At 36.8% G+C, this 22,546-nt stretch overlaps 1 protein-coding gene across 6 annotated transcripts in view; it reads left to right on the forward strand.

Moving 5' to 3' along the window:
- FCHSD2 (FCH and double SH3 domains 2) overlaps positions 1 to 22,546 on the forward strand; it is a 319,223-nt gene that overhangs the window by 136,730 nt on the left and 159,947 nt on the right. For all 6 annotated transcript variants that reach the window (XM_082411265.1, XM_082411263.1, XM_082411261.1 and 3 more), the window contains exons 4-5: positions 10 to 86; positions 12,714 to 12,858. In XM_082411265.1, coding sequence (XP_082267391.1) covers positions 10 to 86; positions 12,714 to 12,858 — 222 coding nt within the window. The remainder of the gene's footprint in view (positions 1 to 9; positions 87 to 12,713; positions 12,859 to 22,546) is intronic.

Raw genomic sequence — 22,546 nt, forward strand, 5'->3', positions numbered from 1 at the left:
TTTTAACAGGGTATCCAGAAGTTGGCTAGTCAATATCTGAAGAGAGATTGGCCTGGAATAAAAGCTGATGATCGGAATGATTACAGGTAACTTAATAAGTAGCTCTTGCCCATTTTCTTTAAAACTGGTTTCACACAGAACCATGTCACATATATACAACATAGACTCCAGTTTTTTAAAAAATTGCTTCTTTCCTCTGCTGTGTTTTTAGATATAATGTCAAAATTATCAAGCAATGTTAATGTTCTACAACATATATAATGTATATGAAATAGATCATTTTCATATGTCTTAAGCCAAGATTACATTTTGTTTAATTGATACCCACATAGGGAATTTAAAGCAGACAGATGACAATGGAACACAAATTGTTTTCTCAGTGACCTATAGATGAAACACATTATCACAACAATAATGAAACAAGATTGTAATTTCTATCATGATCATTGATTCTTTACTTCTGAAACAAATCCTACATTTGGAAAGATAGGATTCTGTGAGCCTAGGGGAAAAGAGTTTCTAAGTTACATATATTTTATATATATATATGTATATATATATGGTATACAGACACACCCACAAGGTATCTAGAAATTGATTAGTCAATATCCCACATACAAATTTTAAAGAAGGTAGACAACAATGGAATATAAATTGTGTCTTCATACAGACGTCTTTAAAGTATTTATAATTTTGTTTAGAATTTGGTGTCTTTTTTGCAGTTAATTTGGAAGTATTTATTAGCTTTTGTGCTCAAGACTGTCCTTAGTGTTGAGGGAACCAGAGGTCAAAGACAGGATTTCAGAGCTTGCAGTCTGGTTGAAGTTAAGACTAATTATTACTCATGAAACAATAGCAGAGAATCCAGGGTAATTAAGAACTCAGTATTGAAGTGTATGATTTAGAATCTGAATATGAAATCAAGTTGCTGGATCATCAGGTAATTTCTTAATGGAGATGGAAAACTGCAGGATACACAAGAAACCTTAATAGTTCTTCACAGTTGCAAGACTGATAACCTGGAAGGTGGCATGATAGCTATAAATAATACATCTGTAGTTGCAAAATGGAATAATAAAGCAAAACAGGAAGTAAATATAGGAATTTTCTTGTGGACTTTTCAGTATCTACAAAGTTCAGCTAAGGGGGGAAAAGAGAGGAGATGAAACCCTAGGTGAAAGAGACAGGCAGAGCAAAGCCTTGAGGTGAAAGTGAGAATGATATGTTCAGTGTTGCTGGCATGAGGAAAGCCTGACCAAGGAAGAGATTGGTTGCTAGAGAGTAAAGAAGGACTCCAACTTACAGATAGGTTCTATTCCAAGTTTGTTTGAAATTCAGGATGCAGGTTACCAAAGAAATAAGGATAAGGTTCTGCTCCCAGGCTAGCTTATGCAACCTAATTTTTAAAAGTATGTTAAGCCAACTTTTACTAAATATTTACTGTATACCAGCTACTATGCTAGGAACTTTATCTCCCGTGATTATCAAAACGTGATAATCAAACCTGTGAGGTACATATGATTATCCCCTTTTTATATACGAGGAAACTAAGTCTCGGGTTGTATGCTTTACTCAAGGTCACACAGCTGTTTAAACCCTCAGTCAGGGCTTCCCTGGTGGCGCAGTGGTTGAGAATCTGCCTGTCAATGCAGGGGACACGGGTTCGAGCCCTGGTCTGGGAAGATCCCACATGCTGCAGAGCAACTAGGCCTGTGAGCCACAACTACTGAGCCTGCGCGTCTGGAGCCTGTGCTCCGCAACAAGAGAGGCCGTGATAGTGAGAGGCCCGCGCACCGCGATGAAGAGTGGCCCCCGCTTGCTGCAACTAGAGAAAGCCCTCGCACAGAAACAAAGACCTACCACAGCCAAAAATAAAAAAAATAAAAAAACACTCAGTCATTTATTCATTCATTCTTTCTTTTTTAATTTATTTATTTATTTAATTTTGGCTGCATTGGGTCTTTGTTGCTGCGCACAGGCTTTCTCTAGTTGCGGTGAGTGGGGGCTACTCTTCGTTGTGGTGTGTGGTCTTCTCACTGCGGTGGCTTCTCTTGTTGTGGAGCACGGGCTCTAGGCACATGGGCTTCAGTAGTTGTGGCATGCGGGCTCAGTAGTTGTGGCTCATGGGCTCTAGAGCGCAGGCTCAGTAGTTGTGGTACATGGGCTTAGTTGCTCTGCGGCGTGTGGGATCTTCCCAGGGTTGAACCCCTGTCCCCTGCATTGGCAGGCAGATTCTTAACTACTGCGCCATTAGGGAAGTCCCTCATTCATTCTTTATTTATGAGATAGATGTGAAATATCTACTTACATGCTAGTTGTTAAAGTAGACTTCAGGATTAAAGAGAGTAGAAGGTATGGTTCCTGTTGTTAAGGAGCTTAAAGGAGATAGCCACTATAAACAGTTGCGATATTGGGTAGTAGTAGAGGTGCATTGGGACTGTAGAGGAAAACCTAGGCTTCTAGAGCTGAGTCTTAAAGGATGTGCAGGCGTTCATCAGTGTTGGGCAGAAGGAATTCTAAGCAGAAGTAACACCTTAAATGCAGGGAGGCATGAGAAAATATGAATGTTAGGTAGCAATGAAGTGTGTATGGGTTGGAGGGTAAGAGGAGTGGTGGACCTGGAGGATACCTAGATAGGCATCATGAAGGACTTTGCATATCACAGAGTTTCTTTTTTATTCAGAAGATAACAGAAGCATCAAAGAATTTCCATAAGAGGAATGACAAGTTCAACATACTTCAGTAACTGTATGAAGGTGGACTAAAGGGATATGAGGAAGAATTCAGAAAGAATAGAATTGCAGGAATTTAATCCCTCATCGTTTCTTATTTGAACCATGAAAATTATAGTAGAAATTAGGTTGTGGGGCAGATTTCAGAGATATTTAGAAAACTGAAGCTAGAGGACTTGCTATTGATTTGGCAGTTTTGTTTTTTGTGTTTGTCAAATTTGTTCTGAGACAGACTACAAACAGTTTTCTGTAACTGTCAAACTATGAAGTAGTTTTCTCAGTATCTAAAATAGCTCTTGGAACATAGAAAGCATTTGATAAATATTTACTGACTGAAGGACGAAGTAGAGGGAGGGAGAGGAAGGATTGTAGAATGACTCCCAGGTTTTTTAACTTAGGCAACTGAGAGTATGGTGGTGCCATAGTGAAAAAAGACAATAGATCAGGATTGAGGGTGAGAATGGCAGTTGCCATTTTTTGTTTGTTTGTTTATTAGGAGTTTATTTCAGCTCTAGTCAATTAAAATTTCCCTTTAACTTTTTTTGTTTATATTTGTATTGTTAATTTAAAAATTCTTACCCAAATAATGCATTCTTGTTGCATGTGTAACAGAGTATAAAGTGTACCTCATCCTTTTTGCCAAGCATCTTCCATTCACATTTCTACTAGAGTAATTGCTGTTAGAAGTATGTGGTCTTTTCTTCCATATTTTTCCTGTGCAGTGCATACATGAACATAAACAGTTGTGCTGTTTTTAACAGAACTAGAATTATTATATACATATGCTTTTGTAATTCCCTCCACACATACACCTTCCATACACATACCTAAGGAGTCTATTTTACTTTAGTTTTTATTTTATTTATTTATTTATTTTTTAATTTATGGCTGTGTTGGGTCTTCGTTTCTGTGTGAGGGCTTTCTCTAGCTGTGGCAAGCGGGGGCCACTCTTCATCGCGGTGCGTGGGCCTCTCACCATCGCGGCCTCTATTGTTGTGGAGCACTGGCTCCAGACACGCAGGCTCAGTAATTGTGGCTCACAGGCCCAATTGCTCCGCGGCATGTGGGATCTTCCCAGACCATGGCTCGAACCCATCTCCCCTGCATTGGCAGGCAGATTCTCAACCACTGCGCCACCAGGGAAGCCCTATTTTACTTTATTTTTTATTTATTTATTTTTATTTAAATATGGTTGATTTACAATGTTATGTTAGTTTCAGGTGTACAGCAAAGTGATTCTTCAGTTACACATACATATATTTTTTTCTGATTCTTTTCCATTATAGGTTATTACTAGATATTGAATGTAGTTCCCTGTGCTATACAGTAAATCCTTATTGTTTATCTATTTTATATATAGTGGTATGTATCTGTTAATCCCATACTCTTAATTTATCCCTCCCCCTCCTCTTTCCCCTTTGGTAACCAGAAGTCTGTTTCCTCTGTCTGTGAGTCTGTTTCTGTTTTGTAAATAAGTTCATTTGTATTATTTTTTAGATTCCACATATAAGTGATATCATATAGTATTTGTCTTTCTCTGTCTGGCTTACTTCACTCTGTATGATAATCTCTAGGTCCATCCATGTTGCTGCAAATGGCAATATTTCATTCTTTTTAACGGCTGAGTAACATTCCATTGTGTGTGTGTGTGTGTGTGTGTGTATGTGTGTGTATCAATCACATCTTCCTTTATCCACTTATCTGTTGATAGACACTTAGGTTGCTTCTATGTCTTGACTATTATAAATAGTACCACTGCAAACATTGGAGTGCATGTATCTTTTTGAATTAGAGTTTTCATCTTTTCCGGATATATGCCCAGGAGTGGGATTGCTGGATCATATAGTAACTCTATTTTTAGTTTTTTAAGGAACCTCCATACTGTTTTCCATAGTAACTGCCCAGTTTACATTCCCACCAACAGTGTATGAGGGTTCCCTTTTCTAAGGAGTCTATTTTAGATGTCCCTTCAAGTCGGTTTGTTCAGGTCCCCTCTTCTTTTTAATGGCTATGTTAGTGCCATAGTGTGGGTAAATCATAGTTTTGTTATCCATTTCTCTGTTGGTAGTTAGTTTATTACTATTGCAAATAGTGCTACAGTGGATAACTCATGTATGCACATAGTTATATCTTTGTGCATTGTGAAAGTATATCTATAGGGTTAATTCTTAGAGGGGAACATGCTGGGTCAAAGGGTTTATACATTTAAAATGTGAAACTATAAATTAACCTTCATAAACTCTGTCTTAGTATATTTTACATGTCTTCAAATTTGATTTGAAATTACCCATTTCTTTTTATTTTTTACCAACAGGGCACATGGTCAATCTTTGAAAATTTTCGCCAGTCTGATGACACATGCACCATTTAATGCCATTAGACCCACCCCCATTTGCCTGGAAACTAGACTTCTGTAATACTACTTTCTCTTAGACCTTTTTTGTTTGTTTGTTTAAATCTTTGAGGACAGGTTTTTCAGTCCTGTCTTAGTTTGTTCAGGCTGCTATAACAAAATACCACAGACTGGGTGGCTTATAAGTAAGAGAAATTTATTTCTCACAGTTCTTGAGACTGAAGTCCAAGACAAAGATGCCGGCATGGTCAGGTTCTGGTGAAGTCCCTCTTCTGAGTTGCAGACTTTTCAACTTTTAGCTGTGCCCTTACTTGGTAGAAGGGGTTTGAGAGCTCTGTGGGGTCTCTTTTATAAGGGCACTATTCTGCCTTCACCTCTGCAAAGCCTCACCTCCTAATACCATCATCACCTTTGGGGATTAGGATTTCCACATATGAATTTCAGGGGACCACAAACATTCAGACCATAGCAAGTCCTTTCTATGTAAATATTTCTTGGAGTTCCCTCAGCTCTCTTGTGACTGTTTTGAGTAATCTTATCTATATTTCTATCTTTAAGTATTGCCTATAAACTAGTAATGATCTGTGTTTTCATTAACTCTTCAGCTTGGGAACCAACAAGTCAGCTGCCTCCAACTGTGACTTCTTTTCAGACCTCATCTTCTCTTAGGAATGTTAAGTAGCTGCTTCTCTGTCTGTGATCTCTCCCCTTCACGATTTCATTGCCACAGTACCACCAACCTGTACGTCTGTATGTCTTTGTAAAATAGGCCTACTCTCACCACCTACTTGAAAATCTTCTATTGTTTCTCCTTGCTAATAGTATGAAATTAAAAAAAAAATTTTTTTATGATATCAAAAGCCAGGAAGAATCCTGACCCCAAATTACCTTTCTTTCCTCCTTTCTGGCCATTTCTCCTTCTTTCATGCTTGGTTCCCCAACCCTTGGGCACCTTAAGCTGCAGTTGTACTGCAGTTCTTATCAAACCTCAGCTGGACTGAGTATCAGTCATTCTCCCTGCCTTTACTTCTGTTACCTAGGCTGAGGATAGTCTCCCTTCCTACTACCAAAAACAGCAATACATGAACACTTATTTATTAAACACCATACTTTCTCCTGTTATCAGTCACTATGTAAGTTAATCTTAGATTATGAATTCAACTTGTCACATTTTCTAGAGTCTTCTTGATGTGTGGTGCTGTATTCCAGGCCAAGGGTAGATCTGTGATTTTTGTTTGTTAAACTTTTGTTTTCACTTAAAAAAAAAATTATAGATTCATGTGCAGTTTTAGGAAATAATACAAAGAGTGTTCTTGTACTCTTCACGCAGTTCCCCCAGTAGTAATATCTTGCGTAACTATAATACAACATCACAACCAGGAAATTGATATTGATACAATCCACCAATCTAATTTAGAATTCACCAGTTTTACATGTACTTATTTGTGTGTATGTAGGTGTATGCATATTAAGTTCTGTGGTGTTTTATCACATATGTAGATTCGTGTGACCACCGCTACAGTCAAAATAAATTTGTTGGTTTATTTCTTAATAAAAATTTTCCCTGATAAGGTTTTCTCTGTTTTCCAGTGTAATAGTCATATGAGAAATAGTTCACAGCGTGATTTTAGGTGGTATATGGATCAATATTTTTGAATTTTACTAATTAAAACGTAATTATTATGGCAAGTTTTATTTTTCAATTAGAGTGGAATATGAAGTAGTAAGATACATATATTTTAGTTTGAAAGATGAGTCATTTTAACAAAAAATAATAATGGTACAGGAAATATGAGGCACAAATTGTGTAAGACATACACAAAGAACTTAGTATACACCTTTATTAGAGTGAAGAGACTCTTTTTAAAAATTCTTTAATAGTAATGCTGGACCAAGAACAATCTTATGTCAGCAGAAGAGCAGAGGTTTGGGAGCCAGACAGATCTGGGTTTGAATCTAGTCTCCATCATTCCCTCCTCTCCTTCCTCCTGTAAATATATATTGAATGAGTGCCTGCTGTGCCAGACCCTGTTCTAGGTGCTGAGGATATAAGCGTGAATAAAACAAAGCTTCTGCTGCATGGAGTCTTCATTCTAGTGAAAGAAGACAAGACAATAAGCATATGAGTAATTAAACATTGTCACTTGGTGACAAGGACAGTAAGCATAGTAAAAAGAAAACAGAGTACCTAGAAGTGGTTGGCACTGCAGTGGATATACTGTGTAGAGCCTAGACTTTAGGGAGACAAGAGCAAAATCAGAGAGAGGTCATTTAGGCTATTATAGTAATCCAGGCATGAGATAATGGTGGCTGAAACCAGGGTAGTAGCAGTGGAAGAGATAGACAGTAATCAGATTCCATTATATTTTTAAAGTCTAGTGAACAGTATTTCTTGGTGAATCAGATGTGGAATATGAGAAAAAAAGGAGGAATCAATGATGATTCTAGGGGTTTTGGCTTGAACAACTAGAGGTTTGAGTAGCTGTCAATGAGATGGAATAGATTAACAGAACAGATTTTAACGAAATCAAGAATTTGTTTTTGAACATGTTAGTTTTAAGATACCTACTAAATATCCAAGTTGGATATGTTAAATAGGCAACTGAGGGGTTAGGGAAGATGTCTGAATTAAAAATTCAGGAATAGTCAGCATAGTGACAGTATTTAAAGCCATGAGACTGCATGAGCTTATTTAAAGAGTGAGTGTTGGGCTTCCCTGGTGGCACAGTGGTTGAGAGTCTGCCTGCCAATGCAGGGGACACGGGTTCGAGCCCTGGTCTGGGAGGATCCCACATGCCGTGGAGCAACTGGGCCTGTGAGCCACAATTGCTGAGCCTGCGCGTCTGGAGCCTGTGCTCCACAACAAGAGAGGCCACGATAGTGAGAGGCCCGCGCACCGCGATGAGGAGTGGCCCCCGCTTGCCACAACTGGAGAAAGCCCTCCCACAGAAACGAAGACCCAACACAGCAAAAATAAATAAATAAATAAAATTAAAGAGTGAGTGTGAAGAGAAGAAGCTGACTGTGAGGACACTCTAGCATTCACGGGGCAATGAGATGAAGAGGAACTAGCAAAAGAGCCTAAATTGTGGCTAGTGAGATAAGGCTAGACCAAGAGAGAGAGCTATCCTAGAAGCCAAGTGAAGATAGCATTTCAAGAAGGATAAACTAGGTCAGTAATGCTGATAGACTGAATAATAGACCCAAAGCTTGAATTGACTATTGGTATTAGCCACAGGGAGATCTTTGATGACCTTGACAAGTAATTTTAGAATGGTGGATGTTAAAACCTTATTTGAATTGAATCAAGAGTGACCAGGAGGAGAAGTGGAAACAGTAATTTCAGACATTTCTTTTGAGGAGTTTTGCTGTTAAAGGGAGCAGACATTGGGGTGGTAGCTGGAGAGAAATGGAGGGTTGATGGAGGGATTTTCTTTTTTTTTTTAAGATGCGAGACATTATATGAGTATGATCCAGTAGAGAGGGAAAAGTTGATATTGTAGGGGAAAGCACAATTACTGGATTGCTGTTGAGTTAGAGGTTATATAGTGTAGTACAGATGTGAAGGGTTGGCCTTCGGAGCACAGGTAATTCATTGGAGTAAAAAGAGGGATGACACAGTGTATGGGTGCAAAAGCAGGGAGATAGGTAGATGTGAAGGGAGCATGTGGACATTGTCTTCATACTTCACTATCAGCTGAAAGTGTGGTCATATTAGAGGTTTGAGATGAGAGGAAAAGGTGGGAAATAATTATCTAGAAGAGTGAGCAAATAAGTGGATTAGGGGAATACAGTAGGATTGCTGGGGGGCACTAAGGGATTATTTGACATCAGTTGAAAGTGAGACTAGGCAGCATGATTATTGTTTACTCCAGCAACGTTCTGTTGAACAGACATTGGTATGGTGTAAACAGAATTTTGGATTTAACCAAGTTTGGAATTTGTAGATTATAATGACCGAAAGAGGACTTCCCTGGTGGCGCAGTGGATGGGAATCCGCCTGCGAAGGCAGGGAACACAGGTTTGATCCCTGGTCCGGGAAGATTCCACATGCCATGGAACAACTAAGCCTGTGTGCCACAACTACTGAGCCTGCACTCTAGAGCCCATGTGCCACAACTACTGAGCCCATATGCCACAATTACTGAAGCCCGCGTGCCTAGAGTCTGAGCTCCGCAACAAGAGAAGCCACCGCAAGGAGAAGCCTGTGCACCGCAACAAAGAGTAGCCCCTGCTCGCCACAACTAGAGAAAGCCCGTGCGCAGCTAGGGTGTACATTAGAGGGTGATCATAATGGTGGACCATGAAATCTAGGCTGGGTAAGGAGCTGTAAAGGGAGATTATGAGAGGGAGTGAAAGACAGTGGAAAGGAGGTAGGATGAAATGGATTGTGGGCTCTGATAGGGTTGAGTAATTGTTGAAGTGAGAATCCTAAAGGGAGTGAGTGGAAACAAGAGGTGTTGGTCAGAGATTAGATGATTAAATTGGTGTTAGAGCAGAGGGGTGGTTATTGATAATGGCAAAGTTTAGGTTATGACCATGAGAGTACTATTTCCTGGTGAATAGCTGTAGAAAAATTTCACAACCTCTCCAAGCCTTACTTTTTCTCCTCTGCAAAATGGGGATAATGCCTACTTTACAAAGTTGTCATGAAGATTAAATGATATGACAGATGTAAAATACATGACATAGTGCCTAGAATGAGATAGGTTCTTAAAGAATTTTCTTCCTTTCTTATATAATTTTGAGCCTCATTTCCTGAACTGAGCAGAATAACAAAATACCATAAATGCTTGATACATTTCCTTATGTTTCAAAATTATATATATGAAGCCTAGTGTAATAAAATTTTTAGAAAATCACTCTATAACCCATTATTATTTTTTCCCAATTGGAATGAAAAACACCACTGCCATTGGAACTACCACTGTTGTGTTAACAAGAAGTACTTCTATTTCTTCTACAATTCTGTGACTATTACTATTTATTCATTTAAAAGAATCTGTGTGGCAAGAATTTTCACATCATTTTCATTTAATTGTTAAAATAGCCCTGTGAGGTGCATGGTGCTGGTATTTTTGTTATTTTTCCATTTGCCAGTTGAGGAACTGAAAGTATAGTGAGATGTGCTACATACGATTATATTGGTTAAACTAGAACTTGAACCCAGGTCTTCTGACTGACTGGTACCCGAATTTCGTGAGTCATGGTGTGTCATTGTTGTGAATATGTTTGCCTGCTATTTATTTGTCTGCTAGTCTCTAAAGATCTCTTTTTAAACTCTGTAATGAAAGGACTTTTCTTTTTATTGTACAGTCCTCATAATTTATACATTCATCCATTCATTCAACACATACTGATTATAACCTTTCTAATGGTTAGGCCATGTGCTAGGCCCTAGAAATAACAATACAATTGTGAGAAAGACATATACCCTTCATGAAATTTTTACTATAGTGAGAGGGACAAACATTAACAATTAACATAAAAATATTTGTAATTGAAGGAATAGTGCTAGAACCATGTGAACAAATAACAGGGAGGGACTTGATTGAGTCTGTGCATTGGCTTGGTGGTGATCCCAAGACTTCCCTGAGGAAGTTACATTTAAGTTGAGATTTCAAGGATGAGCAGCAGTCAACTAGATGAAGAGGTAAAAGGAAGAGGGTGCTACCTAAGGGGCGATCATAGTTTCCTCCTTATTCCCCTCCTCTGTCCTTCCTTCTTTCCTTTATTCCTTCCTTCCTTCGGATTACAGTTCATAATTGTCCTTGCTCATTTTCATTATGATTTAAAAATATATTTTAAGTATAAATTAATAATTGCAAAACATAGTACTGAATTTTTCTCTTGGTTCATTCTCTGAGAAAATCAATTATCTGGACTGCTTAGGAGGTTCTGTGGTGAGTTTACATTCTAGATTCCATTGGTAGTCATGCAGTAAGGCCATGAAGGACATTAATTTTGCTGGGTTTTTTTTCCAGTTTTATTGAAAAATAATTGACATACATCACTGTATAAGTTTGAGGTGTACAACTATATGGTTTGATTTACATATATTGATGAAATGATTACCACAATAGGTTTAGTTAACATTTATTGTCTCGTATTCATTTTGCTCTTCTTAAGCCCATCGTTGCTTTTATGCTGACAGTTTTTGCTGGCCCAACACACTGACTCTTTTTTCCAAAGGGAAAGTAACATACCTCTGCTTAAATAAGTGAATATTTCCATCGAAACTGATGTATTTGGTGTATTTCAAACTACTAATCCATTACACAAACTGTTTATTCCCTTGGTTGAGAAGTACAGCTTCAAGTTTTTTTTAGTTCCAAGTAGGATGGAGACCCAGGCAAATTTTCTTTTTCTTGTTTTCACACTGTCATCCATTGACCCACAGCTAGCATTTTATGTAGCACATGGTCCCATACATTGCTATAGTAGGAAATCCACGTGACACAAGAAGGGAAATCTTAGGAGATGGATATTATAATCTATCAGTGCAAGTATCTCTTTTTAACAAGGTACCATTCATTGTTATGGTAAGTTATAAAATATGTTTGTAACTAGTTTAGGAGCATATTGGGACTGACTAAGGCATTTAGCAAAGCAGAAGAGAAGGTTTGAAAACGAAGTTGGCCACAGAAAGCAAAGGATGAATAATTCTTTGACTTTACCAAAAGATTTCTGAGAGCACATTTATCAAGCAAAGGTGATGGGACTTGCTTGGAATGACTCCAGGCCGCAACGTGATGCTGGCTAAGCATTATTACAACAGAGAAACAGATGTAGAGCAATGATACCATAGACTTCTTTTCTCTAACAAATAGACTTCTCAAGAACATAAACAGTTGTTCATGATTTTTTTTCCAGCCACGTCAGTTTATGTAAGTTGAAAGAAAATGTACTTTAGAGGTATTCGTCTATATCTCAGTACTGCCACACTCTATTGTGATCTAGAGTGATCCTCTAAATCAGCGCTACCCCCAACCCATCACCGGGCCGCACAGCAGGAGGTGAGCGGCGGGCGGGCGAGCTAGCAGAGCTTCATCTGCTGTTCCCCATCGGTCACATTACCACCTGAACCATTGCTCGCATTACCGTCTAAGCCATATTCCCCCCTCCCGCCCCCCGTCTGTGGAAAAATTGTCTTCCATGAAACCAGTCCCTGGTGCCAAAAAGGTTGGGGACCGCTACTCTAAATCTATCTGAGCCTCAGTTACCTCATCTGTAAAATCAGGAAAATAGCATAATGAAATAATGAAACTTGATATTCATAATGACACTCCTGAAACAGTGAAAGGCCTGGAAAGTCTGAATTATTCACTAATTTTTATAGTGTTAGCTTTGTCTAGAATTGTAATCCTTGTATCACTTTACTTCAGTATCAAGAATAGCTAATGAATCAAAATAGCCCATTGTCAAGCTATAGAGGAATAGAGTGTATTCCAAGTTTCTACTTGTTATATATACTAAAAATGCTACTACCTATGAACCAATATAAATACACTTTAAACTATAAAGAAAACATTCATTTTGTTTGTCAGTGCTAGCCAGTGAGCAAAAGGTTAGGCAACTTATTCTTCCTTTCCTCTGCCTAATACTTTTCTGTCCCTCTTTGAATTTAGGAGCATGTATCCTGTTTGGAAATCTTTTCTCGAGGGAACAATGCAGGTAGCCCAGTCTCGGATCAATATATGTGAAAACTATAAAAACTTCATTTCTGAGCCTGCAAGGACAGTGAAAAGCCTAAAAGAACAGCAACTAAAAAGGGTATCGTTTCTATTTGTTCTTTTCTTGTATGCATTTTAATATCTCACTGCTACATTTATAATCTGCAAGATTATGTTAAATTGCATTGTACACTTTGAGTTTTTCTATATGGTCCAAATGTTTCTGATTTTAACATGGATTTTCTGATTTCAACATGTTCCTTCTAACTACTGTATTTTATTAACTGACAAAGGTGAGTGTAATTTGAATCTGTGGACATTCTGAAAGCTCAGTAAACACTTCTTACAAATACTTTTCAGCTTAAGTAAATAGATTCACTTAGTTTGGTGTATATTAAAATAGTTACAATGTTATTAATCCCACTAAGTCTTGAGAAAATTGGTCTCAGTTTCAACTTGACCCATTTTGCATAATAATTTAAAGGAAGTTGACACATTGTTACTGAGTCTAAGCTCGCTTTGCTGGCTACGCACACTACAGGCCAGTAAATCGGGAGGCGAGATGTTAAGGCAAGGAATGGCGACTTTATTCAGAAAGCCAGCAGACTGAGAAGATGGCAGACTAATGTCTCAAAATAACCATCTTACCAGGGTCTGGATACCACTTTTATAGAACAGAGAGGGGGAAGAGGTGAGGAAGTAAAGTAAAAAGGCTGTTAGTTTTGCCTGGCTTGGCCAGCATTGGGGAGGGGATGGGTTAATTTCTTCTTTTCTGAAGCCATTCACAGGTGGGCCCAGTCAGATAGTCTCCTTGTGAGCTGAACAAAGGCACTTTAGTTTAACATTCAGGCAGAGGGGCAGGGTTCCCTGAGGCAGGCCATTATGTTTGATTATAATAACAAAAGCAACGAAAAGCAAAGGTTAAAGTCAAAGAAACAGATCCAACATGGAGTCAAAATTGGCTCTTCCCTGTTACCATATCTTGACCATATATAGCAAACTTATTACCAAAAATAGTTTACTCTAAAGTTTAGCTATATAGGTTACATAAAAGTTTTTAAATAGATATGTTTCTTTGTACAGGATTTTAAAATTCATAGAAAAAATCATTATTAAATGTGATTTTTATGAAAAGCTTGCTATTGAAAGTAGGTGATTGAATTGTGTCCTTTTAGGAAAGGACACAGTTTTACAAAATTAGAGATTATCGTGATGCCTAATAAGCAATTAAATTTTTCTTATGGAAGTATTAATACTTTAGAAAATATTAAAGTGATTATTTAAGGAAATAACATTTCGCAAGCCATCCATTGTTTTGATTCTAATTGTCCTTTGGATTGTCACTACTTTTTTACAAACAAAAACAAAAAAAACTAATCTTCCTTGTTTGCCAAAGATGATTTTAGTAGCCTGAAATCAATATGTTAAATGTATCTCTTTCAAGCACTCACGTAATATCAGTGGGTTTTAACATATTTGTATAAGAATGCCTCAGTTTTATCTTTGCTCAAAATTATCTCTTTCAAAACAAACCTAGCGAATAAACTACGTGACCACTGACCAAACATTGCTTTCTAATGGAAGAAAAAGTACTGTGTGTGTATGTGTCCATCAGTGCCTGCAGAGAGAGGGTGGGAGACAGAGGTAGCGAGTTGATACTACTCCTTCCTAACTGGGAGGAAATACGATGTTTCAACTAGCCAATGCATTCACCAAATGTAATTGAATTATTGGAAGTTCTACATTTCTCAGTATAGGAATTTTTTTTTTTTTTTTTTTGGTTGCACCATGTGACATGTGGGATTTTAGTTCCCCAACCAGGGATCAAACCCACACCCCCTACATTGGAAGGGTGGAGTCTTAACCACTGGACCACCAGGGAAGTCCCAATATCAGAATATTTTGAAAGAGTTAAAACCATTTGTGCTCTTCTCTGACCTGAATTTAACTAACATTCCTGGGCAAAGAATGTTAAGAATGTTTGGTGAGCTTTGACAAGTCCTCATATCTGTGAATTAACTTATATTATAGCTGATAATAATGGTGTTTGTTTAAGCAGTTGTTAAACACTAAGTATATGTTGAGCATACCTGTCAGGACTCTGAAATTACAAATGACAGAAACTTACTTCAAACTGGCTTAAGCCAAGAAGAGAATGTATAACTAAACATTTCAGCTTGGATGGAATCCAGGCAGGGGTGGATCCAGGTCCTCAAATGATGACATTAGAGTTCAGTCTTTCTTCCCATCCATTAGCTCTGCTTTCCCCAGTGGCTTCATTGTTTAGCAACTCTCTCTACGTGGTGCCCCCCAAAGTGCCAGATTTACAAATATCAAAGCTAGCAAGCTAGCAATCCCACATTTTCCACTTTCCCCAAAGTTCTAACAAAACTATCAGAGTTAAGGCTCATCAACTTATCTTGGGTTACAGAGGTTACAGTCTTCATGCAAACTACGTGGACTAAAAATGGGAAAAGATGATTCGCCAAAGGAAAATTGAGATAGGTTCCCAATGGAGCAAGAAAAGCAACACATAGCCACAACTATTGGCTCCTCCAGTTGTACTTCCCAAACTTTACAACAAATTGACTCCACATAGGATCAGAAATCATCTATTTTTCTTCCTGTACTTCTCCAACCCTTCCTCCCCACGCTTTTTTTTTTTTTTTTTTGCCTATATTTGGATAATCTTGTATTTTATTTTCTTCTTTTTTATTTTAGTGTGATAAGAACACTTAACGTGAGATCTACCCTCTTAACAGATTTTTAAAGTGTACAATACAGTATTTTTGTACAGATGATCTCTAGAACTTGCTCATTTTGTATAACTGAAATTTTGTACCTGTTGGTTAACAACTCCCTCCTTCCTTTTTTTCCAATACCTGACAACCACAATTCTATTCTTTGCGTCCATGAGTTTGATTATTTTAGATATTTCATGTAAGTGGGATCATGCAATATTTGTCCTTTTGTGACTGACTTATTTCACCTAGCATAATGTCCTCCAGGTTCATCGATATTGTTGCATGGATGCATGCATAGGATTTCCTTCTTTTTTAAGGCTGAATAATATTCCATTGTATGTATATACCACATTTTGTAATACATTCATGCATTGATGCACATTTTGGTTGTTTCCATATTTTGACTTTTGTGAATAGTGCTGCAGTGAACATGGGAATGCTAATATCTCTTTGAGATCCTGATTTTACTTCTTTTGGATAAATACCTAGAAGTAGGATTGCTGTATCATATGGTAGTTCTTTTTTAATTTTTTGAGGAACCACCATACTGTTTTCCATAACAGCTGCACCATTTTGCATTCCCACCAACAATGCACAACAGTTCCAGTTTCCCTACAACCTTGTCAATGTTTGTTGTCATTTGTTTTTCTGGTAATAACCATTCTAACAGGTGTGAGATAATATCTCATTGTGGTTTTGATTTGCAATTTCCCTGGTGATTAGTAACATTGAGTAATGTTACACTTTTTGTTATCAATTTTCCTCCACTATTAGCTTTTTAATTTTATAATCTTGTTATTCTTATAGTAATTACCTTAGAGAGTCCAGTATGCCTTTCTGACTTACTATAATTTACCATGAATTGGCACTTTTACTGCTCTCCAAACTTTACTCTAAATTAACTTATTAAAGTCTAATGTGAATTAGTATTTTACCACTTCATGAACAATATAAAAATGTTTTAATAGTATAATTCCATTTACCTCCCCGTTATGACTTTTGTGCTGTTAGGCCTTTTGACTCTGTCCATGTCTTTTGTACTTTTTCTGCATTTTCTGTATTAATACCCTTTTTTCTCTCTGCACTTCAGTCTGAATGTTTTCCACTGATATCTTGCAGCTGATTAACACTCTGTTCTGTTTCTTTTTTTTCTTTTAATTTGTTTTGATTGATTAATTGATTGAAGTAGAGTTGATTTACAATATTTTGTTAGTTTCAGGTATACAGCAAAGTGATTCAGTTTTATATTTTTTTCAGATTATTTTCCATTATGAGTTATTACAAGACATTGAATATAGTTCCCTATGTTATCCAGTAAATCCTTGTTACTTAACCATTTTATATATAGTAGTTTGTATCTGTTAATCCCATACTCCTAATTTATCCCTTCTCCCCTCCCTTTTCTCTTTGGTAACCATAAGTTTGCTTTCTGTATCTGTGAGTCTGCTGCTTTTTGTATGTAGATTCATTTGTATTATTTTTTGGATTCCACATATAAGTGATATCATACAATATTTGTCTTTCTCTGTCTGGCTTAATTCACTTAGGATGGTATTCTCTAGGTCCATCCATGTTGCTGCAAATGGCAATATTTCATTCTTTTTTATGGCTAAATTATATTTCATCGTGTGTGTGTGTGTGTATACCACATCTTTTTAAAAAATTTTTTTTATTGGAATATAGTTGATTTACAATATTGTCTTAGTTTCTGCTGTACAGCAAAGTGAGTCCGTTATACATACACGTATAACCACTCTTTTTTAGATTCTATTCCCATATAAGTCATTACAGAGTATTGAATAAAGTTCCCTGTATATGCCACATCTTCTTAACCCAATTGTCTGTTGATGGGCACTTGGGTTGTTTTTGTGTCTTGCCTATTGTATATAGTTCTACTATGCTGTTCTGCTATTTTTAATTTGCTTTTAAAACTTATCTTTTGGAATTTCAGTATATTTTTCAGTTCTGAAATTTTTATTTGACTTTTTAAAAATGGAGTCCATGTTTCTGGTGCAGTTCTCCATGTTTTTTCTTTATCCTCTTAAATGTGTCACTCCTAATCTCTGTTTCATAATTCCACTATCTGAATCACTATAGGTCTCTTTTTATCATTTACTGTTTCTTTGTTTGTTTTTGGTTATTTGGGTCTACTGGTTTAGTAGGCCTCACAGTCCTGGACATTGTGGATAAAAATTATAGAGGTTCTGGAAGATGTTTTCTATTTCCAAAGAGAGTTAAGTTTTCTAGCAGGCATATGGAACACTATCAGATCACCTTGATTGTGTTAGGGTCTGGTTTTAGGCTTTTTAGTCTGGTCTATTTCACTTATGTCCTTATTCCTGGGGTCTTACCTGAAAGTATGGGGTGCTTACCAAAGTCTTTCTACTTTGACAAGACTTGAACTCCAACCTTTGTCTTCTCAACATGATGTAGCTTCTCTGATCCCTCTGTTCACTGCTCAGCTTATTAACCTTTCAGCTACTGTTCTTTCCTGAATTTCTTGGAATTTCACTATACACATGCCATTTAGAAGTCAACTGATGACTCAGGGAAATTGCATGCAGATTTTTGGATTTGCTTCTCTGTAGTACCCTTCTTTCCAGGTCTGGCCTCTCAAGTTCCTGCTCTTTGGGCATCCACAAACTCCAACCTCTGTTTCCACAGTCTAGTAAAAAACCACTTTGTGTTTATATCCTACATCTCTGTGCCATGATTCAACAATTGCCCTAAGGAGAAAAGTCAAGGTGAATGTAGAGCTTACCTAGCTGTGCTTCTGTTCTTCCAGATATCACAGTCCCTTAAGTCCAGCGTGTATTGCTGTTGTTTAATGCTGGCTATTTCTAAAAATCTCTTTTGTCTAACTTTTACAGTTTCTAGACTATAGGAAGATAGTCTAAAACAACTTGTTCTGTCATGATCACAACCAACTTTTTTTTTTTTTTTTAATAAATTTATTTATTTATTTTTAGCTGTGTGGGGTCTTCGTTTCTGTGTGAGGGCTTTCTCCAGTTGCGGCGAGCAGGGGCCACTCTTCATTGTGGTGCGTGGGCCTCTCACTCTCGCGGCCTCTCTTGTTGCGGAGCACAGGCTCCAGACGCGCAGGCTCAGTAGTTGTGGCTCACGGGCCCAGTTGCTCCACGGCATGTGGGATCTTCCCAGACCAGGGCTCGAACCCATGTCCCCTGCATTGGCAGGCAGATTCTCAACCACTGCGCCACCAGGGAAGCCCACAACCAATTTTGACTTAAAATTCTCCCTCAGTAACATTTTTTAATTGAGGTATAATATTTATAATATAAAATTTTATAATATATACAAAAATTTATAATGTTATGTTAGTTTGAGGTGTACAGCATAATGATTCAAAATTTTTATAGATTATACTCCATTTATAGTTATTATAAAGTACTGGCTATATTCCCTACACTGTACAATATATCCTTGTAGCTTATTTATTTTATACATTGTTGTTTGTACCTCTTAATTCCATATCCCCTCTCTTGCCCCTGCCCCCTTCTCTCTCCCCACTGGTAACCAAGTTTGTTCTTTATATCTGTGAGTCTGTTTCTTTTTTGTTGTATTCACTAGTTTGTTTTATTTTTTAGATCGTACATATAAATGTTAACATACAGTTGTTGTCTTTCTCTGTCTTACATTTCACTAAGCATAATACCCTCTAAGTCCATCCATGTTGTTGCAAATGGCAAATTTTCATTCTTTTTAATGGCTGAGTAGTATTCCATTGTGTGTGTGTGTGTGTGTGTGTGTGTGTACACACATACATACATATATATATATATATATATATATATATATATATATATATATATATATATATATATATATACCACATCTTCTTTACCCATTCATCTGTTGATGGACACTTAGGTTACTTCCATATCTTGACTATTGTAGATAATGCTACTATGAACATTGAGGTGCATGTATCTTTTTGAATTAGTGTTTTCATTTTCTTTGGATATATACCCAAGAGTGGAATTTCTGGGTCATATGGTAGTTCTATTTTTAGTTTTTTGAGGAACCTTTATACTGTTTGCCACAGTGGCTGCACCAGTTTACATTCCCAACAACAGAGTACAGGGTTCCCTTTTCTCCACATCCTTGCCAACATTTGTTATTTGTGGTCTTTTTGATGATAGTCATTCTAACAGGTGTGAAGTCATATCGCATTGTGGTTTTGATTTGCATTTTTCTGATGACTAGCGATTTTGAATATCTTTTCATGTGCCTTTTGGCCATCTGTATATCTTCTTTGGAAAATTGTTTATTCACATCTTCTGCCCATTTTTGTAATCAGGTTGTTTGTTTTTTTGATATTGAGTTGTATGAATTGTTTATATATTTGGATTTTAACCCCTCTGTAAATTTTTTTTGAAGTCTTTGTTGAATTTGTTACAATATTGCTTCTGTTTTATGTTTTGGTTTTTTGGCCGTGAGGCATGTGGGATCTTAGCTCCCCCTCCAGGGATCGAACCCGCACCCCCTGCATTGGAAGGTGAAGTCTTAACCACTGGACCACCAGGGAAGTCCCCCCTCTGTAACATTTTAATGGTCATGTTCTTTTTAAAATTTTCTCTACTTCATCAGTTTTCTTTTATAATACTTGGGGATAATTTCAGATACAATTATAAAGCGTCTGACTGTTGTGAAGATTATAATGAGAATTATATCATGGCTTTTTCTAAATCATTTTCTGTATGCTGACATTTGCTTATAAATCAAAACAAGAGCCACAGTGATCTATGGCTTTTTAAAATTTAATCTATTCTTTTTTTTTAATTGAGTTAAAATTGACTTATTAGTTTCAGGTGTACAATGTAATCATTTGATATTTGTGTATATTGCAAAATGATCACCTCAATAATTCTAGTTAACATTTGTCATTCTTATATTAAACTAGCTATGCTTTTATCCATATCTTTCTCATTTATACTAGAGTTTACCTTCCTTGAAATAATTGAGATTCACATTTGTATGATACTTTAGAGTTTGTAAACTGCTACCATATCCATTATAGTCTCATTTGATTTTCATGACAACCTGTTAGGTATGTAAATATTATTATTTTTCAAATGATGAAACTGAGGCTAAGAATGTTAGAGAGACTTAGGTAGTAAATTATTGAGCAGGAACTTGAATATACTACTTCCTAATTCCAAATCGTATTCAATCCTTTAAAAATACTTGGAGTTTAATGTTTAAATAGGCTTACAGAAAAATACATACAACTTTTCACCTCAGTAGACTATTTATAGATGTTCCCTACTCCTTTGCCTAATTAGTTTTTATAGTAGTTGTAATTAATACATGGATAATTTGTTTTAGGATATCCTGTTTTCTGCATCCTCTATTTCCAAATTAATTGTTAATGTTTCTATACAAGCTTTATGTTTATTATTTTTTACTTCTGAATAAATTTTTCATTTACTCTGCTTTATTTAGTCATTCCTCTGTTTTATTACCACTAAGGTAATAAAAGTTAACTTTTTAAAAAGTTCTTTTCTTTTCTTTTTTTTTTTTTTTTTCTTTTTGGCCACACAGTGCGGCATGTGGGATCTTAGTTCCCTGACCAGGGATTGAACCCTCACCCCCTGCAGCTGAAGCGCAGAGTCTTAACCACTGGACCACTGGGGAAGTCCCAAAAGTTATCTTCTTAGGATGAATTTCCAGGACAGGACTACTGGGTCAGAGGATGTACTAGTTTGTAGGCCTTCAATGTATTGATCTAAGTTACCTTTATTTTTATTCCTGTCTTCAAGTTATTAGCAAGTCTATCTATCCTAGTATCTGTCATACTCAGGAATCGTACTTTTAATTTCTTCACTAGGATCCTGAATTTTAATATCCAAGTTTGTCATTTTGTATGATCCCTTAGCCCTAATGTACACTTACACATTAATTTCTCTGTCTGCTCAGTGCTGATAACTCTTGAGAAAGAGCTGGGCATGTATCACATCAAGGCTTTTCTTAACATGGTTATTATTAAGCTTGTTTTTAAGTATATGACTTAATCCACCTCAGAAAATTGGATTTCTACAGAAGAAATTTGTTTTAAAAGTTGGAAAGGAAATCCTATTCCTTTGCAAATTAAGTTTGATGACTTTTATTTAATAAATATTTTTGATATTTTGTTATGTGCAGGCATTTTCCTTTGAAGAAGAACCCAGCTTACTCTCACTTGGAACAGTTCACTTGGGTGATGGAAACATTTGATTGTCGTTTTAATGAATGTTAGGGAAGAAAGGATCACAAGAGATCTCTTCAGTGTGCACACAGGCTATCTCTAATACTGTTTGATAAACAGTATCTTAGAAACTTATGTAAAGGGAGAAAGCAAGTAGGAATAGAATCAACCAGATTTTTCTGATGAGATTTTTGAGAAATCCTTTAAAGATATGAACTGCCACAAAATTCATCTGATATTGTGGCACATATAGAAAGTAATTTAATTTAATAACCTTTTATAAATGAAAATGAATTAAGTAATCTCTATAAGATGTTTGGTTACCCGAGACTAAGGAGAGATGTCCTTTAAAGGGTAGGGATATAAGGAGTGAGTGACTATGTGTTTGTGTTTCTGTGTGTGTGTGTGTGTGTGTGTATGCACACACATGTGTGCATGCATATGTGCTCATGTACAGGTACCCATGGTGTTCACTTTGTGTGAATATACTGAGATCCTATCCACGTGGTTTGCAGTCCTCAGGAAAACTTTTGACCTACTGTGTTTCATTTCCTCTCAAAATATTCAAATTAGCAGACCCTTTCAGTGCTTAATATCACCCTGGGACTCTTGGGCTTCCCTTCATTGATCAGTTTTCTGAGGCCAAGTTTCATTGTTTTGGATGAACATTTTGGATGTAGATACCTTACACCTGACTCCTCTTTTAAATAATCCATCCCATTTGCCCATTAAACACAGTTGTCTTTTTTCAGACCATGCCCCAGTTCCTAGTTATTAATATCTAATTGTAGCCATGGAGCATTCTTTCAGCTCTTCACACATGCAAACATGGCATTATG

This window comes from Balaenoptera physalus, assembly GCF_965194825.1.
Source record: "Balaenoptera physalus genome assembly, chromosome: 10".
NCBI lineage: Eukaryota > Metazoa > Chordata > Mammalia > Artiodactyla > Balaenopteridae > Balaenoptera > Balaenoptera physalus.